We start from the raw sequence: 23,929 nt of genomic DNA on the forward strand, positions 1-23,929 counted from the left end.
GAGTGGAGGTCCCTCGTGGCCCCCTGATGGACCGTCGGCTGTGAGATCCAGTGTCTGATCTGGGCGAATGTAAATCTCTCATTTTCTGCCAACTGGAAGCAAATCTTGCATTCCTCAAAGCGGAGAGGGGTGCCGTTGTCATAGATCTCTGAGAGGGTCCGTAGGCCCCTTTTGGACCATCTGCTAAAATTTGTTATGTCCATTCTGGGTGAAAAGTCTGGGTTCCGGACGATTGGAGAGCAGGGGCCCAGACCCCTAGGTAGCTTCTTCCTGCACCATGCACCTAAAGTGGCTTTGGTGGATGATGGGATCGTCGGCCAACAGCTGCAGGTTATGACCAGGATGTGGAGCAAGGAGTTCAATTGGAGAGGACACTTAGCCTGTTCAATGCGGGTCCATTTTGGGGGGTTTGCCTGTTCCGCCGAGGCCGTAGCGTTTGAGAGTTGGGCTGCTATGAAGTAGTATATAAGGTTGGGGAGGCCCAGGCCTCCCCATTTGGCTGCTCACGTCATGACCCTGCGCAGGATTCTGGCTTTTCTCCCTTTCCAAACAAATTTTGAGAGTTTCTTCTGTAGCTGCTCCAGGGGTTGTTTCGGGAGAGGAACCAGCAGGGTCGAGCTGAGGTATAGAAGTCTGGGTAGAAGGTTAATTTTACATGCTGTGACGCTGCCAAGCAACCAGATTTCCTGTCCCTCCCAGCGTTTCAGGTTGGCTTCCAGTTCCTTGAACAAAGGGGGAAAAAGTGCTGCGTATAGCTGTTTCAGGTCTGCTGTAATGCGTATCCCTAGGTAGAATGAGGACGTAGTGTTCCATTTCAGTGGGCATTGTAATTGGAGAGCTGCAGTGTCGTCTGTGCTCAGATTTATCCCCAGTGCCTCCGATTAAGAGTGGTTTACTTTAAACCCTGCCACTTGTTCGAAGGCTTTCAGTTCTGCCTAGGCGGCAGGGAGAGTGGATTGACAGTTAGTGATGGAGATCATTACGTCATCAGCGTAAAGGGAGATCTTAAATTGTTCACCGTCTATGTTCATCCCAGCTGTCCTGTTATCCAAGCGAATCTGAGGGTGAAGATCAATGGAGAGCGTGGGCATCGTCTCGCATGACAAGGGGATCAGCACTGAGCGTTTTTGATTTATTCTCACTGATGTTTTTGGGGCTTGATAGTTAGCTAGCAGCATCTTGCGGAATGAGGGCCCAAACCGAAAGGCTTCCAGCGTGAGGCGCATACAGTTCCAGTCCACTTATCAAAAATGTTGTAGCATCTAAGGTTAGGACTGCTAGCTCCTGTTGACTTTGGGTGGCTACTTCTATAAGGTTGAGGGCCCAACGGATATTGTCCCCTGTGCTTCTGCCTCTAATAAAGCCTTTTTGATCTGGGTCGGTGATGGATGGCAGGACCACTGCTAGCCGGTTCGCCAGCACTTTGGAGTAGACATTCGTGTCCACATTAATGAGGGAAATAGGTTTGTACGATGTGCAGTCTTGGGCTTCAGGAGTAGGATTGTGATGGATTCTTGCATGGAGGGCGTTAGTGTGCCTGTGTCTCGGAAGGAGTTGGACAGTTCGGTCATGGGGCCCTGGACAAGGGGACAGAAGAGTTTGAAGAATTTAGGCGAAAAGCCGTCGGGTCCTGAGGCCCTGGGTTTCAGGTTTTTGAGTACCTCCTCGATCTCTTCAGCAGCGATGGGGGGCCTCCAACGATGGCCTGTCTGTCTCCGACAGGTGTGGGAGATTGGCATGTGTTATGAATTGCTCCTGCTGCGCTCTCAGCCGGAGGTAGGCGGTTAACGTGTTGGTTAGGTGGGCTGTTGCTATCTATAGTTTCGATTCTTCCCCATACAGGATCCTGCCCTCCGATCCCTTTAAGACAGTGATGTAATTCGTCGGCGGGCTCTGGCTAATTTGCTAACCACGAATCTGTTGGTTTGTTGCCATTCACATAAAAGCTTTGTTTTGTTCTGATCAAGTCCTGAGCAGTGTCCTCCAGTTTCGCACGGACCAATCTCAAGAGTTTTGCTGCTTTAGGCGACCACCCCTTCTTGTGAAGTGACTCTGCTTTCCAGCTGCTCCTTTATCCCAGGGTGTCTTCTACGATATGCTGCTGCCTGAGCTATTAATTCTCCTCTGATCACCGCCTTCATGGCTTCCCATCTCGTCGACGTGGAATTAAGGTCTAGCGGATTCTCTTTGAAGTAGTTAGGTATCACTTTGGTTATGGAGTCTCGCACCAAAATAGCGTGTAGCACTGGTTTGTAGAGCGCCCATCAAGGCTTTTCCAGGGTGTCCGGGACGAAGATCCGGGCAGTCAACAGGATTGGACCATGATCGGACAGGATCCTTGTGCCGATCTCTACGTCATCTGTGAACGATAACAGTTGTGGACTTGCTAGTATCGGATCTATTCGGAACGAGGAGCGGTGGACGTGTGAAAATGAGAAGTCTGCTATTTCGGGATGGAGAACCCTCCAGGTGTCCATGACCCCCGAGGTTTTGACTAGGTGGCAGAGGACCAGTGCAATTTTGTAATCCCTTGGTGCTGGAGGGCCGGATTTGTCTATCAAAGGGTTTGGGACCCCATTAAAGTCACCTTCTATAACTACTTGCCCCTCTATGAAGTGGAGGAGCATTGATTCCAGATCAAGAAAGGTTTCCTGGACCTCATTTGGGGCGTAGATGGCTATTAGCATGTGTGGTTGATTACATAGGTCACCCTTTATTGCAATATATCTGCCGTCTGGGCTCCAAAGGATTTCCTTTTCCCTGAAGGGTGTTCCCCTCGCTAGCAGAATCGCTGTGCCCCCTTTCTTGCTGTTGCCAGATGCCAAATACTGTATCGGGAACGCCGGACTTCGCAGACGTGGGGTGTCTTCTGCCAACAAGTGTGTCACTTGGAGGAACACCAATGAGCTCTGGAGGTCCTGTAGGTGCCTTACGGGGGATTCACGTTTCTGTGGAGTTCAGGCCTCTAACGTTCAGTGAGACATAACGCAGCTTTACGTGTTGTGGAGGGATACCATGTTGTTCGCCTTCAATGGTCAAGTGAGGGCAGGGAGGGCCAGCTGTCGAAGGGAAGGTCATCTTCAGGTGTCGGGCTGTGGATGCCGTTTTGCTGCAACCGGGTTTTATTAGTTAATAAACCGGGGCCAAACGTGGCCTGCCAACCTACGGGGCCAAGAAGGGACCCCACAACAATGGTCAAAAAACAAAAATTAACCAAAACTGGGCCAGTGGCCAGAGTGTGTGTCCATACAATCGGCTGGGGCATTTCGTGGGATGCCCGGGCACAAAAAGTGTGTGTTCCGGCACAGAGATCAGAATGTTTCTCGTTAGATTTGAGTGGCGGGTGGTTTTACCCCCCTGGGGACTTTCATCCAACTGTTTCACTGTGATTTCAGGGTCGGGCTTTGGGTTTCATCCAGGGATGGATTAGTCAGATCTTCGTCCGGAGTCGATGGTTCACCCCCCATGATACCTCCTGCTTCTTCGAAAGAATGGATTATATGAGTCTGTCCTCTGAATGAGAATTGAAGTGTGGCTGGAAATAGCCACCGATATTTAATCTTTTGATCCTGGAGGAAGACTGTCAGCGGCCGCAGGGCTCTCCGTCGTTAAACTGTAGTGGGCGCCAGGTCCTGGAAGATTAGTATAGGAGCTCCCTGATGGGTCAGGTCCCCCTGAGTACGACTAGCTGACATTTCTTGTGCTTTGTAGCGAAGAAGTGGACTCTGGTGATTACTTCCGGCACGCCTGCTGTGGGGGCGCCGCTGCGGCTTCAGTCTGTGGGTGCGATCCAGCATGAGTAGCGATTTATCGTAGTCCGGGAGGAGCGTCTGGAATAGTTCACTGACGTAGGCTGGCAGGGCCTGATCTGATACTGAGGGGGGGGGGCTCTAATGCGGATGTTATTCCTGCACGCCCTATTTTCAAAATCTTCCTGCTTGTGGTGCATGATCTTGCTGTCCCCTTCTAGGGATTGGAATTTCCGCTGCAGTGCAGTAATCTGTACTGAGTGTTCTAAGACTTGGTCCTCTGTTTCCCCCACCCTGTGTTCCACCTCCTCCATTCGATTGCCCAGCCCCTCTATTTCGGTCGTCACCTCTGTCATGCAGTTGTGGAACTCCATCTTGATGTCTGCTAAAAGGGCTTTAATATCGTCCTTCATGGCCCATTGGTTCTGGGATCTATCAGGTGACGTGTCCTGGACTCTAGTGCGGTCAGCTTTCATGGATCTCCTGTGGGCATAGCATACTGGCTAAGTGCACTGATTTCTGGCCGTTATGCTTGGCCATCGTGGAGTTATATTGGAAGCTGGCTAGGGCAGGAGCTTAGGAAGTGTTGGATAGCTGGATTTCCGTTGCTGGATCAGAGCTTATAGTGCCCTTCTGAGCTCATGGGCCCAATAAAGGTTTTGCTTAGTGCCAGGGTTATGTGCCCAATGCTGGGAGAGGACTGTTCTTGCCGGAGAGTGTAACCGCTCCGATTGTGAGCGAAAGCTCCTTATGACGAAGGGGTTCATGTCTCTTAGCTTGGTCGCGCCCATAGTGATGAGATGTGCCCCATGGGTTAGCTTAATGGGTAGGGGGGGTGTCAGCTCTACTATTGGGGACTGTGCTAGCTGTGTGCAGGGTCTTTTTTGGGCTGTAGCGCCGGGGGTTAGCTCTCCCCGTCGAGTGGGCCCAGGCTGTTTCATGGAGCGCTGTTTATTTGAGGGGCCTGCTCACCTGGGGTCTCTGGGGGGACCTCGGCCCTTTGCAGCGGCTTCTTGGCTCTTTCCGGAGGTTCCGCGTTGTCTGTCCCTCCTGCAAACCTTTCAGAACCTGGGTCGGGTGGGTCTAGGTTCCGTTGGAGTCCCAGCAGCACTCCTCGCCTGCGTGCTATGGAAGCGGGTGAAGGAGGGGTCCTCTCTACTCCCCTAGCCCACTCCAGTTGCTGTGGCCTTTAATTGCAGGCTGATTCCTTTATAGCTGGGTGTCCGGGGCTCCCTTACCCTTGGAAGTACTGTTCACTTTTGTGAGGAATATGGGCTGGTGCAGCTGGGACCTGCAGGCCTTATTGTTTGCCCGCCTCCGCTGCAGCGGGCCACTACAGCTTTTCCAAGTGGGACAGCGGCTCCAGCAACGGGGCGGCCGGGGCTTTTCCCCGCTCTGGCTGCCCCGGAGATAATGGTCGCCTACTCGCCCCTTTGATGTGCTTGGGGCAGTATGGTCGGGTCCAGACAAATGCGGGATCAGCGCAGCGGAGGCCCGGCAGCTGTGGTCATCCGTCACTCACGTGGTATGAGCCAGGGGAGGGCTCCCTGAAACCCCCCTGGACTCCATATTCGCAGGGGAGGGGGGAGCCCAAGTCGGGCCGGTGTGGCGGGGGCCCCTTATTCCCCCGAGGCCTCTGCTTAGCTTCCAACGCTTCCTAGCACTGCGATGTTCCGGCAGTGAAGCGTCTCTGCCCAGGCAGCTCGTAGGGCAGGCTTGAGGTCGCCTGCAGTTCCGCACTCCCGGTTGGCTGACTAGCGGGTGCGGTCACTGCGGGTTCACGTTGCTGGAGTCGGGGGTGGGGGTCCACTGGCAACAGGGTGCGAGTCGTCGCATTGAGGGGGCCTGCTCCGCCTCCCGTGGCCCAGTGCTTTCAGGAGGCCGCCATCTTGAATATGGGACCTTGGCCCGGGGCTGTTACGAATGTTCAAAATGTATACGTTTCGCTGCTCGAAATTTAATTCTGCGTTCGAGCGGCAGCTCCAGGAGGTGTTCCGCCACCCTCTGTGTCGCCTTTGTGCCAGGATCAAGCACGTGGAACGGGCATATGGTAGCTGAAGCCCGGGCGTCCCACAGAGCTTCTAAAGAGGCGTCCGCATCGCTGGCGCCTCAAGCCACGCCCCCAATGTCTCATTTGATAGTACTCCAATCTATCCTTCTCAGAAAGACCCACGACCTGTTTTCATTCCTCAAATGCACAAATATCAGTTCCGTGCACCATATCTTGCAACTTTGTACACCCCATTTTCCACCATTGCCAAAACGCTCCCTGTACCATCCCTGGCCGAAACTGCAGATTCCCAAATAGAAGAGTAAACTGGGATGGGCGCGTGGCTAGACTTCCCTTTTCTAGTAATTGGTTCCATACATCACAAACAACTGCCAAAACTTGGCTGATGTGTGTGTTTTGAGGCCTATCTTGTCTCTGTAGACAAAGAACCCCCTCCAATGGACATCCCCCCCCCCACCACCCTATCTATCCTTGCCCAGGGTTTTGAGGTATCTCCCATAAACCATTCACGGAGTACACGATACTGTACTGCTTGGTAATATTTTATGAACAGCGGAAGGCCCATCGCCCTCCATTTCTATTCTTTTGCCATTAAATTGCCATTAAATTATGTAGTGCCACTCTCTGGGTTTTATTTCGTCATAAAAATCTGATGACCACTTTATTCAATGCCACAAAAATGAACGTGGGACCGGTATTGGGAGAGCTTGGAAATTGTAGAGTACTCTCGGAAGGGTCACCATCTTAATGGTAGCTAGCCTTCTTAACCATGAAATATGAAGCAGGCTCTGCCTCCCCAAAGCCTCCACCTGTTGGTGCACTTGCAGGTAATTGCTATCAAACATCTGCGAAACTGCCTTAGTTATTTTAACCCCTAAGTATGTAATGCAGCTGCCTGCAACCACAAACGCAGAATAGGAAGGTAGAGCTTCCCTCTGCGCTGGAGAGACACTCAAATCTAACAACTCAGACTTCCCCATATTGACCTTGAGGCCCACCACTTGCTCTATTTGTGTCAATTCCGTCACTGGCGCCGGTATCGACCATTCCTGGGGTGTCAGTGTTATTAGCATATCATCCGCGAAAGCCACTATCTTATGCTCCTCCCCGCCAAAAGGTATGCCTCGTATCACCGACCTCTGTAAGTTTAGCCAAAAATGGCTCCAGATATATTGCATATAGAAGCTGCGACAAGGAGCATCCCTGCCTTGTTCCACGACCTATACCTATATTACGGGTCATTTACTTATTATTCGACAGACATCTTAGGAGCCTGGTAATTTGCCTGTACCATCCATATAAATGTGGTTCCCATTCCCATCTGCTCCATAGTGGCAAACAAAAAGGGCCACTCCACCCGGTCTAATTGCCTTTTCATCATCTAACACCACTAGCACTGATGCTTGTCCCGAGTCTGTCTCCCCATAATAAACCCTGATTGATCAGTGTTGATCAAGTCCGGGAGAAGAAGCACCAATCTAGCCGCCAGAATGCCTGTGTACAATTTTGCATCAATATTCATCAATGCGATATGTCTATTAGACCCGCATTTCGTCAAATATTTGACTGGTTTCCCAAATACCACCACTTGTGCCTCTGTCATGGTCAGTGTTATCCCCCCACTAGCCACCACCGTATTGAACAAGCCTGCCAACCTTGGGATTAATTGCCTACCATATTTTTTGTAAATTCTACTGGGAACTCATCTGTTCCAGGCGCTTTTTTCGGTGGTAGTGCCCTAATGGCTGCCTCCAACTCACCCTTCCTAATATCGCCGTCCAGCTCTTTCTGCTCCACAGATGTTATCTTTGGCATAGATATATCAGAGAAATACCGATCTGTCGCCCGGGGATCTTGTTGCTACAAAGTGTATAATGATTCGTAGAATTTGGCAAAAGCCTCTATTATGGTCAACGATCAGTCGCACTCGAGCAGTCGGGCTGCGTAATCCACAGAATCATCCTTGCTGCCTCTGATCCCTTCAGCTGCCGAGCCAACTGGTGGTTCGCTTAATTGGCTGGCACATAGTACCTCTGCTTCGTCATCAGCAGGGATCTCTCTGCCCTGTGGGTCCGCAACAATTCTAGTTGACTATGGAGTTCCTTCAACCTTTTATACAGGGCCCTCGTTCTACTCTTCGCAATAGCATGTTGGATATCTCGTAATTGAAATTCCAGGTTCTTTTCCATTCTCTGCGTCTCACGCTGAGATCGCAACGCAATAAGTCCTCCACCCCTAGACCCCCGCATCACTGCTTTAAAGGCTTCCCAGATCCCTTCTGGCGAGTCAGCTTGATTGTCATTAATATAGAAAAGCTCATCAATCTTGTCCCCAATCACCTCTGCCGCTGCCTCATTATTCAATAATTCTCCTGGAAACGTCCAGGCCCATAGCCCCATGTGCGGCCCTAAATTCCTGACTGTCACTAGCAGAGGAGCATGATCGGACAGTGATATGAAGCCCAAATCTACTTCCCTTACCTCCCTCATTAGCCTAGCTGTTACCCACACATAATCAATTGTGGGCAGGGATTGGTATATATATGCGAAAAACATGTATAACCCCTTTCCTCTCCCCCCTTAGTCGCCAGGCATCTCATAGGGTCATAGTTTCAAAACTCTCCTTTAGTGCCCATGTAGGGAGTACTGATCCCTTCGCCAAACCCGCGCTTCTGTCTATAATTGGATCCCATGCCAAGTCAGTTGCCAGTGAATGTAATTTCACCTACTGCAAAGCCCTCCAGCTCAGCTACCACCTCCTGCAAGAACCCAACCTGCCCTTTGTTAGGTGCATATACCATTGCCAAGGTAATTTGTTTATATTCCATCTGCTCTAGTACAAATGGATACCTCCCCTCAATGTCTGCTAAGGACCGCACAATCGTAGCCCTAAGTGAATCTTTGAGCCCTATCAAAACCCCAGAAGTCTTCCCCATCGCATTGGACTGAGAAATTCGGGAGAAATGCTGCCATTTCACTGGATATTTGTCTGCCCTCTTAATATGTGTCTCCTGTAGCATAACATCCACACTTTCCTTTCTCATTAGGGATTCCACCTTTTTACGCTTTACAGGGGAATTGAACCCCTGCACATTATATGACACAACCTTGAACCCATATTATAATTGGACTGCTTATGCAGTGCTTACATTTCTCCACAACCTCTGCCCCCCCCATCCACCCCAACAAACCATCTCAGGACGAGGCCGACAATCCTATGATGCCCTCGGGGACCATCCCCAAAGCTTTGGACTAAGAAAATACCTGAGCTCACCCCCTCTGGGAAGTATCCTAACACCTCCCTCTTATTCCAAAACAGTGCCCACCAGCCCTCCGCTCCAGGCAAACTGACCAGTATCCACGCCCACATCGTCACCCACTTCCTCCTTTGCTTGACTTCATTGTTTATTGCTACGAGACACCTTCCACTCCCCCTTGTCCTCTCCCAAGCTGACCTTTTAATTTTACTCCCCTCCCTCTTCGCCTCCCCTGCACCGTAGACCAATCCCATTGTCTCACCCCACGTTGGGAGGAGCGCCTTGTTTGTCTTTCTCCATGCCCTTCTTCCTCCAAATTCAGCAGTGCCAGCCCCTCCGCACATGATGTATTTCGATGCTCTGCGCCCTCCAAGTTGAAAAGTAAACCAAACGTAAATGTCCACTTATATGTAATCTGTTTTGCAATTAGAGCCTGTGTCACTTGTCCCATGTCTCTTCGCTTTTGCAATGTTATCAGAGCCACGTCTTGTAACAGCTGCACCTGTGCCCCATTCACTGAGATATTACCATCAATTCTTGCAGCACGCAAAATGTTCTCTTTTAAACCATATGAAGTTAGGGCAACCAGAACATCTTTTGGTCTAGCTCTCGGCTCCCTTCTCCTAGGCCCTACTCTATGCACTCGGTCGATTACAATGTCTTCCGGCTGTATGGCCGCCAATAAGTTCCCAAAGCATTATTGAATTGTACTCTTTAAATCAGTATCCAGTATTGACTCACTTAAGCCCTTCACCCGAATGTTAGACCTACGCGAGCGGTTCTCCAAGTCCTCCGGCTGCAGTTCCAATTGTGACCCTGGCCAGCTGATCCAAAAGCTCACTATTCTGCCGTACCTCATCCGACAGTTCCGCAAGGCCCTGTTCAGTGGCATCTGCACTTCCACTTCCCCTTTTGACTTCTTCAGTCGGGGAGTTCCTTAGTTCATCTTGCAGCGAAGTTAACTGTTCCTGGAAGGTATTTGTGAGTCTCCCTTCCAAGTCATTGAGGCATTCCTTAAAGTCTTCCTTACTGAGAGTCCTCTCCACTCTCCTGGACATTCCCTTTCTTCTCAACTTCCTTTTTTAAGCCACTTGTGTGCCATCCCCGCGCTGCTGCCAACAGCGCTCCAGTGTTACGCTCACCTGGCTCCCACAGACGCGTCGATCTGAACTGGACAGCTGCGGTCTCCACCAATGTGACGCGTAGTGCCGAGATGACGGACTGGACTGGCCCACCTAGCTTTGTTTGGTTGGCCCATAGGAATATTCTTCTGCAAATGGAGAAAGGGAATTAACCACCCGTGGAGTTGAGCGTTAACCCCCTCCCACTCCCGCTGATCTCCCTACTCATCACCTTTGATGTCCCCTCTTAGAGTCTCACCTGATGGTTTGGAAAGATGAGCTCTCCATCCTGCATTGAGCGCAGGGGCGCGTAGATAACCAGTTGCTTCACTCCCTGGAAGGAATTGGTGAGTTCCAGAACAATATTGATTCTGAGAGTCCCGGCAAGACGCTGTATGTAGTTCGTAAGAGTTCAAATGTCTGACTTTCACTCTGTCCGATTCCTTGCAGGTTGCAGCTCGACCCTAGCGAAGAGTTCCTCGTGGCAACTGGTAATATTCAGGTAAAGATTTGTATTATCCAACACAGTTCGATAAAATAATGTCCATATGTAACCTGTTGCTTTCTTCCTTATTCAGGCGCTGAGAGAAAGTATGAAGTCTCGGGGAGTAACTAATATTGCCTCTGTGTATTCCCTTGGCTCACCTTGCTGTTCTTGTCTTCACCTTAGGTGCAGGAGTGCGGCGGGAACATGCAGAAGGATGTGGTGGAATGTGAAGATGCTGCGAAGGCCGGTGAGTTCAGCGTGGCGCTGCAGCACGCGAGGCGACGCGCATAAAATAACTTCTTTCTTCCAGCTCGAAGGCGCGATGAATCAGGGATTCAGGTAAGGATCAAAGGTATTGCTCTTGTTCTAACCTTTTCCCCTTCTTTCTCCCTTTTTCTAGGAGCTCCAGACTCGAGGCGGGCGTGGCAGAAGACTGGATGCAGACTTGCAGGCACAGTGAGCATTACGCTGCTGGATGCAGAATAACGCGAAGCATGTGCTGCTCTTCGGGCGTGGTTTAAATAGCCTCCAAAGTAGTCCCAGGTAAGTATTTCTCCCCAGCCCCACCCGAGTGAAAAAAATAGTCCCTAGGTAAAGTAGTCCCTTTAGCCTCTTTTGGCTTGGAGCTCTTGCAGCATGGTCTGCATCAGGTGAGTTTGCAGCATGGTCTGCATCAGGTAAGTTTTAATCTGAGCCTGGCGCCTATGGCGCCAGGACTGACTCTCCATATGAGCCTGGCACCATAGGCATCAGGACTGCACCCAAATAGCCCCTAGCAGGGGTTGTTGGGCTTGCTTAGAATACCTTGATGCCTGCTTCCGGGGTTGCTGGACTTGGTCTGGGTCCCCGGGGGTAGGCATCATGACATCCAGCTGTCCTTCCTGCGCAATTAGAGGCTGCCTTCTTCTGGACAGGGTGATCTTCTCTTTAGGGTTTGGCATCTGGGTGGCACCTCCCCCCCCCTTCTATATATTATATATGTTCCTCATGGGGCGGCCGCCCGTACTGTATGTGGGTCTCTCCCCTGCTTCCCGGCTTCATATGCTTATGTATAGCCTAAATTGTATGCGCGCTGGTCCCTCAGTGCTCTGTCGACCGGTGATGCTTCTCCTTTTCACTGCTTTCACCCCCACCAGTTAGCTTCTTAGAGGGACTCCATAAGTCGCATCCCACAAGGATCTGCCATACCATTGCACCCCCTTGTAATTCCACCAGGGCCCCTCACCCTCCTGCCACCATCACACGTCAGGAAAGGAGTTATTTTCACGCGACAGTGTGCGCTTCCAGCACTTTTCCTTCTCACTCCATAATGCAGGTACCGGCAATGACGCCTGGACCGTAGCTCACACCCTCCTCCAGCTGTTATTCACTTGATGGGCCGGCAGGGAGTAGCCCCCGTCTGTTTAAATCCCGACAGCTGAACCTATGTGTCTCCTGCGATGCCGTGCGCGACTTACCGACCTGAGGCATCGTTGCCTCAGTCACACAAGTGCTGCCAGTGTCTCTATTCCTCGCTTCAGCAACACATCCAACTTCAGGACCACCTCCTCATTCAACGCCACACCTCCGAACGCTGTGCCGCTGCAACGTTTCTCATCCCCTTTGTCGTCTGCGCGTGTCCTGCCTCTCCGTCTCTGCAACCCAGCGAGATCCTTCCTTTTACACAAAGGTGGGGGGGGGTCACAGCTGTTTTCGTGGGGCACTGCCTCAGTCCTATGTTTTGTAGCTATTTATGTCGCCCAGCGCACGTCCGAGATGGATGAGTGCGGCTTGCTTAAGCAGCCCAGACCAGATCAGATAACTTCTCGTCCTCACTCACTGGTGGCCATTTTGGAATCTCCTAATTATATTTTGTAACTCTGTGATGAACAGAGAACCTATTCAAACACCTTATATTGTGAACAAAACCGTGAAGGGAGAACTTTGTGATCAAAACAAAGTATCTTATAAGTACTTTTACTCTTCTGGTCTTATTGGACTCATCCGAATGCTACAATATAATCGTGGATTTTGTTTAATATCTAGAATGTTGCACATGGTCAATGGTGTAATACTGATGCATGTTTAATTGGTAACAGCATAGCTAGCCTAAGTACACTATCCCAAGCAGAACACACATGCATTACCGAATATTCCATGTGCAAAACTGGCAGAATTTTGCCTAATTTCTCTCTAATCATACTGTATTTAATGCCAAGCCCAAAGCCGTCACACTCCTGTTGATATGGAAGCTGAAGCTATAAGCAATAAAATAATGTGTAGCCAGAATAAATGTATCTGTTTTAGGCCTCTCCAAAAACGCCACCCACCAGAATCCGCTAATCCAGAATAAATAGGGACTATTGTAGTTGTCTATGCAGGTAAAACCAGCCACTTTGGGACCTATTGAGGAATGGTAAGATTCGTGTAAGCATCATGTGCAGTTGGAAAATGCTTGTGAATCTATGGAAGTTGTTTAATACTTGAAACTTTGGGTGTTTTATTTTTTGTGGTAGACATTGCATTCTTTTGGCAGTTCTATTTAGTCAAACTCACCAAAACCTGTCCGCTTTGTTGCACCTAACTGAAAATGGTTTCTCCATGTTGGCCTATTCTTCATAGTGGATCTTAAATGTGCTGGTAGATCCAGACTATTATTATATTCCACTATACAGCCATTGCAGGTGCCGCGTTCTCGCTGAGCTCTCAGCAGAGCTCTCGTCCTCTTTTAAGATGCAAGCCTGAAAGGCAGCTTCTTATTATTGGATCACCGTTTTGTTGTATTCTTGCTTTAATTGACTAAGAACACTCTGCAATTTATATTTTTGTGAATAGTGTAGGTGGAGATTGCACTAATGTCTTCTTTTTCACAGAGAGATGTGCCTGTGGGATGTGAATGATGGGAGGTGCATTGAGTTCACAAAACTGGCTTGCACCCATACTGGTATCCAGGTTAGTAATGCAAATATTGCTTTAAACACAAATCAACTAGAAGTGCATGTATAACTGTGTTTTATAAAAGTGTTTTTTGCTGCCCTAATCTAATGTTTCTATTTTATAGTTCTACCAGTTTTCTGTTGGGACCCAGCGTGAAGGAAGGCTTTTATGCCATGGGCATTACCCGGAAATTCTTGTTGTGGATGCCAGCAGTCTTGAGGTGCTTTATTCTTTAGTATCAAAGATATCCCCTGACTGGATCAGCTCCATGAGTGTTATTCGATCCCATAGAACCCAGGGTGAGTTTTTTTTCATTTCTTTTTTTATGTTCTAAAGTCCTCCCTTTGTATTACGTAATAGTGCAGTGGCAACATTACAATTTACCATAGATATTAATTATCGACTTTTTACAAAGTCCAGGGCTATTCTCACCTTTTGTCCTTGTGCTATTGCCTTGTTTTACATTCTGAATTTCTGTCTCTGTTATACATATGCTGTCTTGGTTCATTACTTGCAGAACCCTAGCAGTTCTTAGGCTTGTTTAGAACTACAAAATAAAATGCGATGGGAGTTACCTACCCTAAATCTTTGGTTGCCTCCGACCCAGGCCCATTTGAGATGGCTTGGAGACAGAGCAAGATGCTCGACAGAAAGGCTAAGATGTATCTGGCATTGATCCATGGACCCTGCAGGGGACACTGCTGCTGCCCCCGCATTATTTTAAAATGTGCGTGGGACACCCCCGCTCCCACAAATTATCCCCCCCAAAAATATCACCAATGACGAGACAAACAGCCATATGTACGGCGATATTTTTGGTGGGGATATTTTGTAGGGATACGTCAGGGCCATGTGGAAGTGCTGTACATTCTTCATTACAGACTCCATCCAATCTAGCCACTAGAATGCCCTAATTATAAAGCTGATTTGCTAATCATAATAAAGATAATAATTTAGCATTTATATAGCGCTACGAACCCTCGGGCATCTGATTCGAACCTGCATCAGCAGGCTCTGCACAGATCTCAAAGCGAGGCCTCTACTCGCTATGCTATTGGATCCATAGCTGCCCAAATATGTATGATGTGCGATAGTGCTCTCCTGACACAAAGCAATAAAGCTCATTGTACACTGGGAATGTCCAAATTGTCATTGGGGAGATGAGGACTCTGAGAAGTTCTTGCATCTAATTTTTAGTATGATAGAAGTGGAAACTCTGCCAATGTGACGTGCTTAATTTCATCCCTAGTCGTTCCCCCCATTCAGGGAAGTCCCAGCAACATGTGAGATCTAGGGCAGAGTGAAAAACGCCTGCTATACATGTGCGCGCTTCCACAGATAAAATACGAGCATCTGCATGCATTTCCATCCTACACTCCTTTCTGTACAAGTGGCCGGCCGCATTGTGTTTCAGTAGAACATGATTGCGGGTAAAATCATAACTGTACCCTTCCAAGTCGGACGTAAGCAAAAATCAAAACTACTAAATATGAGACTTGTGGGTTCTTTCATTAGGAGACATACAGCCTCATTAGGACCCTGGCAGCCGCGGAATCAACGGTGCTGGTAAGGGACCGGCACTGTTCATTCCGGGCTGCCCTATTACAAGGTCTGCAGCGGGTCCCGCTCTGGAACGCCTGGTCCGACCAGGCGTCCTTAGTGGAACCCGCTAGCAGACCAGGATGCTAACAACAGGCCTGTTGTTGGCATCCTCCCCATTCCCATTGATCCCTATGGGGGCTCAAATGGGAATGGGGATGTACCGGGTCCGGGTCCAGCGAAAGGGGTTTACTGGGCCCTCCAAGGTCGGAATGGCCCGGTAAGTCCCCTTTTGCGGGACCCGGACCTGGTACCCAATATGGGGGGGCGGCATGGCTACCGCCATACTCGTAATGCAACCATAAATAGCCGTAATCTCAACATTCCGACGATTGTATTATGAATTTACCCAACCAATATTGCACTTGTGGAGGTAGCCTTACAGGCATTTTGACCATTGTTCTATTATTATTATCCAATATCTTATTTTGTCCAATGTATACTTTCACATTTCTGTCCAATGAAAGAGTACATGTTATACTTGGAAACTTTTATTTTATTGAGTTTTCTTGGCGCTCGCTTCATTTCTTTATTTTTTTTTTGTTTACTAATTTTTTATTAGACATATTAATTTACCGATAAAATAAAAGTAGGGTATGAACAATTTTATACTTTGTATAGAACATTACATTTAAAATGTTTGAGCAGATTTAATATGTAGAATGTAAAGACGTTATTGAGAAGTACAGGGGAGACAAACTAGACAGAATACAATAGTAAAGGTAGAGGAAAGGGAAAATGATATCTAAATACAGTGATATCGGTGCTGCATAATTAATCATCCTTACTCAGTATTATTAAGGTATTGGATAAAAACATGGTTTGTAAATTTGTGCAAAAGCTCCTGTCATTTTTAAACCCATATTCTAATTGAAGCTGAAACACCCTTGGTTCACAACGTTTCTGCTGAATGGCCTTATTTTAATCCTGATCAGCAGGGATTTGAATTAAAAAAAAAAAAAATTAAAATAGATTTGTCGAAGGGTCAAAATGTTTGAGAATTATATTTGTCCTGTAAAGCAATAGACTTGTCTGACTTTGCTGTATCTTGTTATGTAAAACTAAAAGGTGTGGAGGCCACCAGGGGGTGCACTGATATAAGCAGCTCAGCGTATCTCTCCTACTCTAGGGTCCGGAGAAGTGGATTGAGCCCCCACTAACTGCGCCAACCCCACCATATGAGCTCCACTAGCCGCTGTTGGAACCTCAGCGGTACCAGTGGCCGACAAAATGGGAAAAATCGGCCCGTAATGAGAAAAATCGTGCAATGCTCCTTGGACAAAAAGGAAATCCTTTCTCCCCGTGCGGCCGGTGTCCCAGTGAGCGGCGTGCACCGAGGAGAGACGCCAGAGTGTGGCAAGCGGAGGAACAATCCTGGTCTGGAGGGGAGCTAAACACTTGCCCCCCCCCTGCCGTGGGCACACTTGAGCATGGCAGCGGTAGTGATGGATCCCCCCCATAGTCGCCAGGGTGGCCGGTGTGACCCAGCGAGCCGGGCCACCGGGGGGGAGGGGTGGCCTTCATTGAAAGCAGCGGCCGGTGTGGAGGACTGCCCTGCCCCAGTGGAGACCCCAGGAAGACCGCGGGACACCCACAGAGTCTCTGAAGATCGTGGGGGTCCCGCAGGAGTGAATACAAATGATGTAAAGCGGGCAGAGACAGGGATTGGGACCAGGTGAGCCCCCAATGACACCTCCACTAGACAGGGGAGCGGGCACGAAGCCCATGAATCACCCTTTTGGCTTGGTGGAATGCTTTTTGAGGAGAAGTAATGAGTCTACATTTGGCAATACAAGAGGGGAGTTCCCCGGGGTGAAGCTCAGCCCAGGAACAGGCCGGTCCAACATAAACTGAACTGAATGTGTGGCCCCCCAGGTTCAACCCTTGGGCATATGCCCGCCTCGTGATGGACCCCCCTGCCCCCAAGTCACCTGCCTACCAAAAGGACTTTGCGCACAGAGAAGGGAAAGAGAGGAGCCACAAAGGAGGAGCGCTGATTGGAAGCAGCCCCTCCCACGCCAGGCCCGTGGGTCGCTAGTAGAGCCAAGTGGAGCCGACTAAGGTGAGGGCCCCCAGGACCCCCACCTGGAGCGTGTGCCTGCCTTACTGAGGAGCTTCATCCCTGGTGTCAAACGTCTGGAAAGAAGTCAAAGAGACAGATAATGACACCCTCACCTGAAAGTGGGGAGGGAAGGAGGTGCCGCACTGGCCGTCCCCATCTCATACAAGCTCTCAAAGGAACAGGGCTGCAGGGGCCGAAGGACAGGGGCGGTACCCGGTGGCAGGGCGTGGACCCCCGGAAGAAGACGAGGTGGGCTGACGAACGAATGAACAATCAAGACTAAGAACAAGGGAACTGTGGCTGAGGCATGACCCAACCGGATTAAACAGGGCCCCGACCCCTTTATGGGCCGGAGGGCAAAACGTGAACACTTTGAATACCAGAAACGAGAGTCGGAGAACGCAATAACCCATCCCACCATGTTGGAGCTGGGAGTGACGCCATGTCTACTAAGCAAGATGCCTCCCTCCTGGAAGAAATTAGAGAGATGGGGCAGACATTGGCAGGAAAGTAGACATAATAAATGTTAGAATTGATAACATGGATGAGAGTTTACAGGCTGTGGAACACAACCAGTCCTCCCTTGAAACATTGGAAACGCAGATGGATATGAGGTTGGCGGAGCTGGAGAGAAGGGACGGTGAGGTGACCCTAAAGATGGATGACTTCAAAAACCGGGAGAGGAGAAACCACCTAAGATTTTTTTGGGAATCCCGGAGAAAGACAGTGAAACGGAAGGAGACCTTCGGAGAACCATACACAAGGTGGTAAAGACGCTGTTGGGTGATGAGAATATGGACAAGCCCAAACTGGAGAGGGTCCATAGAGCTGGTGCGACCGGGAGGAGCCTGCGCTCGGTGCTCGCACGTTTCCACGAATATACAGATAGACAAATAATCCTTGAGAGGGCAAGGGGGCTGAGCTCTGTGTCCCTGGGGAACATCAAGGTGGCAATCTACCAAGACTTATCAGCACTTACACTGGCAAAGAAGCGCCTGTTCCCCCCCCCCCCCTCACTCAGTGGCTTAACGACAAGGCAGTGAGATACCGATGGGGGTTTCCCTTCTCTTTATCCTTTGAAGTTGAGGGCTACAGCTACAAAAACGGTCTCGGAAGAATTGCTAGGAGGAGAAGGGCAAAAAAGAACTGATGAAGAAAAAGGGCAGGATGATAGACGTTGCTGCATAAAGGGGCCGAATAGACGTAAAGTTCCTGGCTTAAGAAAATTCAGGAAGCTTCCCTCCTGAACTGGGAGACCTGCCGTGGATGTTGGTTCTGATGTTTTACGATTAAGATGGGGGGGTTGAGGTGGGGAATCTTTGGATGTTTTGTGTGTTGTTAGCAGAGAGGGCAGGGTGGGGGCTCAAATTAGAGTGCCTAGTCGAGCTGGTCCGTTAATAGGGAGGACCACTGGTGATTCAATCTAGTCACAGGAGATGGTTCCGTGCGGGGTTGGATGCCGAGTGGAGGGAACGGGGGGGGGGGGAGGTTCTGTTCTAGAGTTGAATCTTCTTTATCAATGGTGCAGTGTAGGGGTTCTGTTAAAAGGGTCCCAGACAGGGATTGGTCTCGGAGGAGGGGGGAGTAGAGTGTTACTTAGGGAAGTAGGAGATGTCTGGCCAGGGTTAAACATGGATTGGCTCCCTAAATCTCCGGGGCCTTAACTCGCCCTCCAAGAGATCTATGGGGCTCCGTGAGTTTAAGAGGTCAAATCTTGACTGGATGTATCTTCAGGAAACCCATTGGAAAGAGGGGGGGGGAGAACCCAGACTACGCTCTCGGGAGGTGGGAGAAGTGATCATGGCTTTCAACGTCGACCCGGCTGAGCTTCACGATAGATGTGGTTTTGACCGACTCCAACGGGAGGTATGTGTTTGCAAAGGGTCAGTTACATGGAGTTACGTTCACGATTGGTTCAGTATATGCACCAAATGTGCATCAATGTGAGTTCTGGGAGGGGGGTCAACTAATTGATTTCGTTGAGGGTCAGTTTGTGGTGGGGGGACTTTAATATGGTGCTGGAACCGCGGAGGGATCGCATGAGGACGGGGGGAGACCAAATTAACAGGGCTAGCCGAAGCAATTCAGTGCGTTTTAAAATGGTTAATGATCCACTTGTGCTATGTGACTCCCCCCTCCCCCCCACTCCCCCTCCCCCGAGGCCCGAAGGTGACATGCCATTCAATTTCTATTCTGCGGTCCATGATTCCTTCACACGCATAGATTTGATCCTGGTGGACACAACCCTAAAGGGTAGGGTTCTGCAATCCTGAGTAGCCCAGATCCCGTGGTCAGACCATGATATGGTAACAATTTTGGTAGATGATGGGGGACGGAGGAGCCCCGAGAGACCTGGAAATGAAATGACTTCCTTCTAAAGGATAAAGTGGTGCAACAAGAACTGTTTAGAGAAATTAAGGAATACTTCTTTTTCAATGATACAGGGGAGGAGGGAATCCAATCAGTTTTGGATGGTTTCAAGGCGACTATTCAAGGGACACTGATGAGAATAGGCTCTGAGAAAAAAGAGGGAAAGGGAGGAGAAAGAGGTTAAGCTCTTTCGAAAAATAGGAGATACAACCGGAAGGCACTTAAGGACTGGATATTTCGCCTGCTAAGGCGAACGAGCTCTGACGGTATAGGACACAACTGAAAGCTATACTGACGCAGGATACAGAAAAAATACTCCTTTTCTTGAAACAGAAATATCATGAGAGGAGGTACCGGGCAGACGGGACCCTAGCATGGAGATTGAGCGAGGTGAAGAAGAGGAGGACCATATGGTCTATTAAGACAGAGGATAGGGAGTGAATTTGTAAATTATTATAGAACCCTCTATTCATCAGAATGGGTGGGGGAGGTGTCCCAGATAGAGAAATTCCTAGAACGGTTACCAATCCCAGGGCTCCCCGAAGAGATAGTGGAGAACCCAGAGAACCCCATAGCCGTATATGAAGTCACGGGTATGAAAGCAGGGACGGCCTGGGCCAAGACGGCTTTATGATCAAATTGGATACATTTTTTCAATCCCTGTTAGTGCTGCGCTTAGTGAGGGTATTCAACGTTTGTTTGGAGGGTGAAACCCTCCTCCCCATGATGAGGGGAGCAGTCATTGTTGCGATCCCAAAGGAAGGGAAGGACCCTACTAGTTGCTCTTCTTCTTATAGGCCCATCTTTCTTCTCAATGGGGATGTAAAGATATTAGCAAAAGTCTTGTGAACAAGATTGGAAGGGGGTATGCCTCTGCTAGTGCATGGGGACCAAGTGCGATTTATCGGGGTTAGGCAAGGATCAGATGACATCAGGAAGACTATCAACCTGATTCATGGGGGACAAGTGGGAGGGCTCGATGCATGTCCAGTGACTTTGGATTCAGAAAAGGTCTTTTACAGGGTGGTGTGGCCCTTTATTATTAAGGGTCTGAGGGGGATGGGGCTGGGATCAAACTTCCTAAAATAGCTGACGGCGCTATACAATAGGCCCAGGGCGAGGGTACGTATAAATGGGGACTTACGGAGGCCTTTGAACTCACGAGAGGGACTAGGCAGGGATGTCCTCTCTCCCCACTTTTGTACACCCTGGCCATGGAGCCACTGACTATTGCAATTCAAATGAATGACAAGATCAGGGGTATAGCGGGGGAGAAATCAAGTAAAATTTCGCTGTTTGCTGACGATATGCTGGCCTACCTAATGAACGTTCCGGTCTCCCTCACAGCGTTAATGGCCCAGATTGGGGAATATGGTAACCTCTCGGGACTCAAAATTAATGTGGGAAAGTCCACTATCTTGCCTTTGCTGAAACAAAGTCCCCTCCTAGACAAGAAAGAGAGCTATTGTGGAATGACGATTAACCAGAGGAATATTCAAAACCTGGGGATCCTAGTGGCAAGGAATTTGGAGGAGATGGTGGCGGCTTATTATAACCCCTTTTGTGTATAGCTCACGACTGACCTGAAGAGGTGGCTCCCTTTGATACTGTCTTGGTATGGCAGGATGACCTCTGTAAAAATGAATGTGCTTCCCAGACTGTTATATTTGTTTGTAGCCTTCCTGATGCAGCTCCCAAAAAAGGTTTTTCCTAGAAATCACAGGAGAGCTGTGTAGATTTATATGGGGAAACAAGACCCCAAGGGTGAAAATGGCAACCCTTACCTTTCCAAGGGACAAGGGCGGATTCGGATTCCTAGACATCCGTTTGCATTAAAAGGCAGCTCAGATCAGGGGCATGCTGGAACGTATGAGGGAAGACCTGAGGACTTACTGGACCTATCTGGAGGATCTTGCTGCGCACCCTTTGAAGGTCGGAGAGTACTTCTGGTCCCTGCTTAAATCAATACTGGAATGTCTCCGATCTCATCCTATGCTGGGGGGTCTTCTGGTCAGTCTGGCGGGAAGCTAGAGATGCACAGGGTTATACATCATGGCCATCCCCTTTGGCCTCAGTATGGGGATTCCCGTTCGTATTTGTATTTGTATTTATTTTATTTGCATAGCGCAGGCCAGGCCCGGGGGCAACCGGGCGCATATCTTCAAAACAAAGGTTACAACAATGCAGGAACAAGTTACAAAGCATAGGTATACAGTAGCAGTGCAGATTAGTCAGGCATACAACACAGGCTATTCAGAAAACAAGTGGGCATCTGGTGTGGCTAGCCAAAGTTTAACCGTAAGTTTAAATGAGTTAAGAGATGGACGGTTTCTAATGGTGAGGGGCACAGTGTTCCAGAGTTAGGCTGCCAAGACTGGGAAACTGACCCCTCAGTTTCCCAGTCTTGGCAGCCTAACTCTGGAACACTGTTTGGAGCTTGAATCTAGGGATTGCGAGGCTTTGGCTGAGTGGCCGTGCGGGTATATATTGCGTGAACCGCGAGGCTAAGTAGCTAGGGGCTTGGTTGTGAATGCATTTATAGGTAAGGGCAAGTGATTTGAGTTAGATCCTTTGGGTGACAGAGAGCCAGTGTAGGTTCCTCCTGGTTTCAGAGTTTTGTGCTGATCTAGGGATGTTGAGGGCTGCTCTGATGGTATTATTTTGAGTGATCTGAAGTTTATTCAAGTTGCTCTGGTTAGTGCCTTGGTACAGTACGTTACAGTAGTCCAGTTTGGACATAACCAATGTCCTGGCGAGGGTGATGCAGTTCGGCGTAGATGGGAATGGGCGGCAAACTCTGATCAGTTTACATGTGCAAGCTGATGTGGATGCAACCACATTAGTTTGTCTGTGAAGTGAGAGTGTAGAATTTAGGTAGATTCCTAAGGTCTTTGTATCTTTGGATACTTTGATGGTGTTGCCATCAATGTTAAAGGAGCTGAACAGTGGGTTCAGCTTGTTGAGTCTATGTTGAGAACCCAGGATGGTGAGCTCTGTCTTATCGTTGTTAAGACAGAGCTCATGTTGTGCCATCCAGGCTTGGATGACTAGGTAAATGTCGTTTAGTGATTTGGAGTCAACAGTGTGGTCGCCTGTGATGGGAATGAGTATCTGGGTGTCATCAGCGTAATTGGTGTAGGTGACACCCAGATAGTCAAGCACATCGAACAGGGGTTTAGTGAACACATTGTAGAGGGTGGGGGATACGCAAGATCCTTGCGGGACCCCACAGGGGACTGGCGCTGAGTCTGCTGAGGAGGTTGGGGAGAAAACTCTCATGTGTCTATTGTCTAGGAAGGACCTAATCCAGTTGGTAGCGCTGTCCGAGAAGTGGGCTGCAGTTTTCAGATGTTGACAGAGGATTTGGTGGGTGACCAGATCGAAGGCAGCAGATAGGTCCAGTAGGAGTAGTAGTGCCAGTTTGCCATTATCTTTTAGGTCCTCAATTTGGGTTTTGAGGTCTAAGAGGGCAGTTTCAGTCCTATGTTTGGGTCTAAAGCCGGATTGTCTAGAGCCTAGCAAATTGTTTGTTTCCAGATAGTTCTGTATCTGTAAGTAAGCTGCTCTGTCTAATATTTTTAAGGGAAATGGGACCGTAGTGATGGGCCTGTAGTTAGTTGGTAGCTCCGGATCTAGCGTCGTTCTTTTTAGAAGGGGGCTAACCCAGGCATCCTTCAAGTTGTTGGGGACCACTCCAGGTTGAAATGAGGAATTGATGAGTGGTTATGAAGGGAGCGAGTTCATGTGCCAATTCCTTAATGATCGGTGCTGGATAGGAGTCACCTTGGCAGTTCGAAGGTTTTAAGGTGCTGATTATTTTTTCCACCTCAGAGATGGAGAGTGACGTGAAGCTGAAAGGCTCGTGGGAAGGTGGGATGGTCGTTTTAGGTGGCGTGGTTTTGTTTAGGGGGGCGGTGAGAAGGGTGTTTTGTTTGGCGTTAATTTTGGCTTGCAAGGTTGAGATTTTGTTGAGAAGTGCATTTTGGATATTATTGCACCAAGAGATATGCGTTGGTTGTATGTCTCTTTTTTGGCTTGGAGGATGGCTTCCTTATAGTTAAGTGAAGTAATGAGGAGGGAGTCTTTGTTAGTTGAACAAGGATTACTTTTCCAAAGAGCTTCGGCCTTCCACTTTTCTTTGCGCAGAGCTCTAAGCTGCGGGGTGAACCATGAGTTCAGATGGGATTGTTGTTTAGCTTTGCGTATTTTTAGAGGGGCTATAGTCTCAATGGCTTTGAGGAGTGTAGAGTTGAAGGTGTCTACTAGGACAGTAGGGTCCTTATGCTGCAAGGCACATTTGTTGAGGATGGGGAGAACGAGGGGGAGCAATTTGTCTCTGGTAATGTCCTTTTTGTTCT

The 23,929-nt window shown here is 49.1% G+C and overlaps 1 protein-coding gene across 4 annotated transcripts in view; it reads left to right on the forward strand.

Annotated features, from left to right (window-relative positions):
* The window catches only part of WDR7 (WD repeat domain 7), a 2,460,073-nt gene that overhangs the window by 167,748 nt on the left and 2,268,396 nt on the right, over positions 1-23,929 (forward strand). For all 4 annotated transcript variants that reach the window (XM_069627029.1, XM_069627030.1, XM_069627031.1 and 1 more), the window contains exons 4-5: positions 13,477-13,555; positions 13,665-13,839. In XM_069627029.1, coding sequence (XP_069483130.1) covers positions 13,477-13,555; positions 13,665-13,839 — 254 coding nt within the window. The remainder of the gene's footprint in view (positions 1-13,476; positions 13,556-13,664; positions 13,840-23,929) is intronic.

This window comes from Ambystoma mexicanum, chromosome 6p (genome assembly GCF_040938575.1).
Source record: "Ambystoma mexicanum isolate Mex_15411 chromosome 6p, UKY_AmexF1_1, whole genome shotgun sequence".
NCBI classification, from domain to species: domain Eukaryota; kingdom Metazoa; phylum Chordata; class Amphibia; order Caudata; family Ambystomatidae; genus Ambystoma; species Ambystoma mexicanum.